This window comes from Arachis ipaensis, chromosome B4, assembly GCF_059453495.1.
Source record: "Arachis ipaensis isolate K30076 ecotype BB chromosome B4, ASM5945349v1, whole genome shotgun sequence".
NCBI lineage: Eukaryota > Viridiplantae > Streptophyta > Magnoliopsida > Fabales > Fabaceae > Arachis > Arachis ipaensis.
In genome coordinates this window covers 124,926,266-124,932,408 of record NC_142439.1, presented here as the reverse complement: position 1 = coordinate 124,932,408, position 6,143 = coordinate 124,926,266, and the positions used below count along the sequence as shown (strand labels likewise).

Below are 6,143 nucleotides of genomic sequence, written 5' to 3'. Positions count from 1 at the left end.
GAACTTTGTCTGATCATAACTTTTGCCTCGGTTCTCAAAATTGGTTGAAATTTGTTTAGAATTAAAGTTCATTGAAAACTCCTTAAACCAATATAAAGTTTGCAAGATTTGGAATTTTGTAGAGGAAGTTATGATCATTCAAAGTTGGTGTTAAAAATCTGAAATTCTGCAGAGTTGCAGAATTTCAGAATTTCTGATATGTGCGCACGCACAGCCTTGTGCGAATGCACAATCCTGCAAATTTCTTATTCTGTGCGGATGCACAGACCTGTGCGTACGCACAGGCAGGAAAAGGTTTTCTTCTTGTAGCGTTAGCACAACTTGTGTGCGCACATCAATGAAGAATTGCGACCTGTGCGGATGCATAGCCCTGTGCACACGCACAAGTCGGGAAGGGTCGTCTGCTGGGGGCGCTCGCACAGCTTGTGCGAATGAACATGCTTGTAAAATTTAGTACCTGCGTGTATGCACACCCCTATGCGTACGCACACTTCTAAAATCTTCCTGGGCGTGCTAACGCACGCCCCTATGCGGACGCACACGCCGTGTTTCACAAATTTAACTTTGTTTTCAACTATTTCACCTTTTCGACAAGGTTGTAAGCTTCTATAACACCATTTTAAGGATTTTGAACTTAATTTTGAGTTTGGGAATATGGGAAATAGGCTAAGGGTTTTAGTCGATGATTATTATGAAATATTAGAGAACGGAGGCTTAGGTTTCTGGTGTACTGAGGATGTGTTAGTAGACTGAGAATGAGGAATGAAAATGTTGAATTAACAGTGGTTGAGACGAGTCGAGGACTCTGAATGAGATGAAGGATCCATGATATATTGAAGATGTTTTGAAAACCACTACACTACTTTTTATTGAAACTAAGAGACGCTATGTGCCTAGGCAAAGATTGAGGTTGGATCCCGCCTGTTCGAGGTAGCGGCGGCAGCGTAAGGGCGGTGGTTCGTCCCGCTTGCGCTTAGATGTGAGGTCGGTGGCAATAGATCTCGCTCGCATCCCTTCGGATCTATAGAACGTGCAGGCGCCAGTACCTGGACAATGATCCGAGCACTATATCTCGGGGGTTCCCATATGAGAATTCCGAAGGACGACGTCTCCATGGAGATGTGTCAGATTGGCAGTTGAAACGACAATGTGATATCACAGCCAGTAGGGTAGGCATTCATCATATGCATTTTCTATCTGTTTGTATGCTTTGACTACTTGTACTGGCTTGTCTAATTGTATAACATGCCTAATTGCTATTTGAATTACTTGCCATATATGCTTCTATTTGTGATTTACTTGCCTTGTATTTAATTGTGATTTCTGCTGGGATTGAGGAGGTTCGGAAGGCGGTGGCGATGGGATCGCATGGAGGATCGGTTGGTGAAGGCTGTGGGACAATGGTGTTTGATTAGATTAGAAATCCCATAAGATAGATTATCCTTTTATGGTGCTATGGTTTAAGTTTTGTTAAGGTCTTATATAATCATGCTTATCTATTGTAATATGCCTTAAGTTTGAATCTTGTGATGGATATGAAGTATAGAATTGCCTTTGGCGTCCCGGGGTCTTATATCCTACATCACTGGGCACTGTTACCATACTGAGAACCTCCGGTTCTCATACCATATTTTCTGTTGTATTTTTCAGATGCAGGTCGCAACCCACCTTGGTGAGTTGTTGGGGTGGTGACAGAAGCAGAGGATCCGGATAATTCCTTTTGAGTCTCCTTTGTTTATTTGTATATGTCTCTCATTTTTGTATTTTTATTTTGGCCTTGAGGCTTGTATTTGAGAGAGAACAAAACTTGTATAAGCCATTTTAAACTTCTGTTTCCTTCATCAGGCTTCTAGAATATATTATTTCCTTCTATATATAAATATGTGTAAGCCTTAGAGCTGTCGTAATCTCTGATTAACCTTTGCCTTACGGCTAGAGGTAAGGCTTAGGGTAATTAGGGTGTTACATTTAGTGGTATCAGAGTAGTTCGTCCTCGTGAGCCTGAGGGATGAACCGATTGTGCTTCATTGCATACTCAGTGTGTCTTTTCTTTGATGCTATTAGGTTATTTACTTGATATTTCATAACGTGCTTGGTTGTGAGTGCCTGTTTGGGATAATTAAAACGCTAGGCTTTTGATATTGGGACTGATCACCTTGATATCGATTGTTTGGTGTAGACAGGAAACCCAATGGTCACTCGCGGACGAGGTCGAGCATGTTCACGAGAGAGTAGGAATGAGCAACCGGCTAATAACCATGCCGAGTTCATGGCGGCGATGGCGAACCTAGCGAACACCATGGAAGCAAATGCTGCTGTGACTCTGCAAGTTGTGCAGAGGTTAACCCAACCGGCCATAAGCGAAAACGACAAGGGAGGAGGTGCTGAGGGCAGCTTGAGAGGTGTTTCAAGAACTCTAGCTGCTTTTTGGAAAGCTGGCCCGCCGGTTTTCAATGGTTCGACAAACCATATTGAAGCAGACAACTGGTTCCAAGTTGTGGAGCGTGCATTGTTAACTCAACATGTACCGTATGACAAGTTCGTGGAATATGCGACTTATCAGCTGGTGGGAGAAGCTCAACAATAGTGGCAAGGAGAGTGCCGACTGTGACACCAACAGAACGTGAACATTACCTGGGCGTTATTCGAGGAAGCTTTTTACAGGAGGTACTTTCATGGGTCATTAAAGGAGGCCAGAGAATTGGAACTGTTACAGTTGAAACAAGGGTCCATGACTATAGCAGAATACACCAGCAAGTTCGAAGAACTCTGTCGGTCCTCGAGGATAAGTTAGGGTACTCTTGAGTCTTATGAGGGATGGAAATGCATCAAATACGAAGTGGGGTTGAGAGAGGATATCAGGCGTGCTGTGGCTCCACTAGAGATAAGGAGATTTTCTGAATTGATAGACACTACGAGGGTTGTTGAAGATTATGCAAGGACGGTAGCCTCGTCAAGGAACACTCATGGAAGGAATACTAGTAGGGAACTCGATGATCATCTCGGACCAAGGGAACAGAACTTTAAGAAAGAGGGACATACTCCTCAGCATCTGCAAGGTCAAGGGAATGTCAGAAGGGGCAACAAAGCCCAGTTTCATCAGGCGAAAGGAAATGGTCGATACTATAATTGTGGGAAACCTGGGCATATATCTAAGTATTGTCACCATGGGAATAAACGAGATGGGGGCCAGAATCAACAGTCAGGCCGTGTGTTTGCTTTGGAGGCACGTGAGGCGACGGGGTCGGATCCTCCGACGAGAGGTAAGCGTATGCTTTGAGTATTATAGTACCTGGACCTGAGGATAGCTTGGTTCTATCTTTTGCAATGTCTCTGTTAGGGTTACGAGTGCTTAGGGTTTTGTTGGGAGTAAACCGTGGGAAAGAACGATTCTAGTGGCGGTAGCCGAGGATTTCGGACTTATGATGACGAACGATCAGAGTGGACGTGCCGGAATGGTTTACAGGTATGACTAGAAGTCTTGGCGGTTTCCTGCTTAAGTGATGGGTGCGGTTCAGCACTAGTGGCAACGGAAGTACCGACTGATGCCTTTGCGGTTTTTTAACTATGATTTTGCGGTTTTAAGGTTTAGGATGATTTCTAATCTGGGTTGGAACTTTGGCTTAAATGATTCGGTTTTGAAAGTTAATTGGAACTCTTGATTTAAGAGATATGGTTTAGACGAACAGTGAGTTTTCTGATTTTGTTCAATTGTGAAAATGGTTTCCAATTTCTCTTATCGAAAGGGATTCAATTTGAAAAGTTTTAATTTAAGAAAATCATGATTTGAAGTAGGCAACTTCCGAGTAAACTATTTTGACTCCTTTAAAAAAACTCAACAGTGATCTGGTCTAAAATGTACTGTTTCGAATGATTTGGTTTTGAAATTAAGATTGGAACTTTGATCCAATGATACAACTTAAAAAGGAAAAGTGAGTCCTAAGATTCTGTTCATTGTGATTTTGGTTTGTAAATCTTAATTTAACAAAAAGGGATTCAATTGGAAATGTTTTGATTTAAAGGTTTCGATGAATTTAGGCAAATCATGCTTTAAAATGTTTGATTTACAAATAAACGGTTTTTGACTCTTTTGATAAGGTTTCAACAATCGACTCATTTAGATTGAAGTTGTTTTAAAGGTTTTGACAAATATTACAAAATCGGTATTTAGTTTAAGGAAAATTTTCGGATTCTTAATGATGATAATCAGAGTGACACAACAGAAGTTGTACGCTAAGCTGTCGAAGTGTAAGTTCTGGAAGGAGGAAGTGAAGTTCTTAGGTCACGTGGTGAACAAAGGAGGAATAGCCGCAGATCCTTCTAAGGTGGAAACGGTGATGGAATGGAAAAGACCGACAATGGTGACGAAAGTCAGGAGCTTCTTAGGTTTAGCCGGATATTACCGGAGATTCATTGAAGGATTTTCCCGGATTGCACTATCGATGACCGAGTTGACAAGAAAAGAAGCACCTTTTGTTTAGACGTCGGAGTGTAAAGAGAGTTTTCAGACTTTGAAGCAGAAGTTAACTTCAGCACCTATTTTAATCTTGTTGGAACTGCATGAACCGTTCGAAGTATTCTGTGATGCTTCTTTGAAGGGTTTAGGTTGCGTGTTGATGCAACACCGGAAATGTGGTGGCTTACGCATCGCGTCAGCTAAGACCGCATGAGGCGAACTACCCAACTCATGACTGGGAATTAGCGGCGATTGTGTTTACACTAACGAGGCACCCCTTGTACGGAGTGAGGTTTAATGTCTTTTTCTGATCACAAGAGCCTCAAGTACGTCTTTGATCAGAAATAGCTTAATATGTGTTAGAGAAGATGGATGGAGTTGCTTAAGGACTACGATTTTGAACTGAGTTATCACCCTGGAAGGTTGGATGTGGTAGCAGACGCTTTGGGTCGGAGATCTTTAATAATTGCTTGGATGAGAATCAAGGAAGAGGAGCTAGTGGAAAATTTTGTGGATCTTGCCGAAAGAACTTATTTAAACCAGTTGCATATTTCAAGTGCGTTTAAGACGGAGATTCAGAGGGCTCAGCAAGATGAGCGAAAGTTTCAGAGATTGTTCCAACCAGTTGGTGAGAAGAGGCGTGCGGATTTCACTAAGGATGGTGAAGGATTGTGGAGATATAAGGAGAGAATTTGCATACAGGATGTCGGGAGGTGGAGGCAAGACTTGTTGTCGGCGGCTCACTCCAATGGATTTCCTATTCATCCCGGAAGTGCGAAGATGTAGTATGACTTAAAGAAGATGTTCTGGTGGCCTGAGATTAGGGGTGGCAAAACGGGTCGAGCCCGTCGGGCCGATCCGCCAAACCCGCTAAAAAAGGCGGGTCGGGCTAGGATTTGGAGCCCGCCAAATTAAAAAAAACCGCCAAACCCGCACCGCCAAATTGTCGGGTTTTGGCGGGGCGGGACGGGCCGGTCCGCCGGGCCGAAGATTTTTATTTTTTATTTTTTTATATTAAATAAAAGAGTGATTACTATTATAAAATTAATAATTATAAAATTTTTTAAACACTTTTTTTTCATTTTTTGTTTTTATTCTTCTTTTAGTTATTAACTTTATTTATTTTATTTTACAATTTCATATATATGCTCAAATTATGTGACTTATTTTTTAAAATAAAGATGATTCTATTGACAAATATTATTTTGAACAATTTTATTGAAGTTAAAAATTAAAAAAAAGTATAGTAAAAAAATTATATTATAATTTGACTATTTTTTATTTGTATTTTATTTTTTAATTATTATTTTTTGATTAATCTTAATGAATTTTATTTTTCAAAAAAAAAAAAGAGTCAAGCGGGCTAGCCCGCCAACCCGCCAATCCGCCATAAAGCGGGGCGGGCTAGCATTTTGAACCCATTTTAGTTGGCGGGGCGGGCCGGTCCGCCCCGTTTATGAGGCGGGCCTAGGCGGGGCGGGGCGGGGCGGGACGGGCCGGCCCGCTTTGCCACCCCTACCTGAGATGAAAGGTGACGTAGCTTCAGTGGTATCCAAGTGTTTGACGTGTTAGAAGGGGAAGATGGAGCATAGAAGTCATCAGGAATACTACAGCCTCTTAAGATTCCTTAGTGGAAGTGGGAAGGAATCGCGAGGGATTTTGTGACTGGTTTGCCGAGAACTAGGTC

The 6,143-nt window shown here is 42.0% G+C and overlaps 1 protein-coding gene across 1 annotated transcript; it reads left to right on the top strand.

The window, feature by feature from the left end:
- The first annotated feature begins 4,828 nt into the window (after window positions 1-4,828).
- Window positions 4,829-5,242, top strand: LOC148569095 (uncharacterized). Its single transcript, XM_088484886.1, has one exon. It carries the CDS (start codon window positions 4,829-4,831, stop codon window positions 5,240-5,242), a length of 414 nt encoding a protein of 137 aa, XP_088341012.1.
- Window positions 5,243-6,143: the final 901 nt, after the last annotated feature.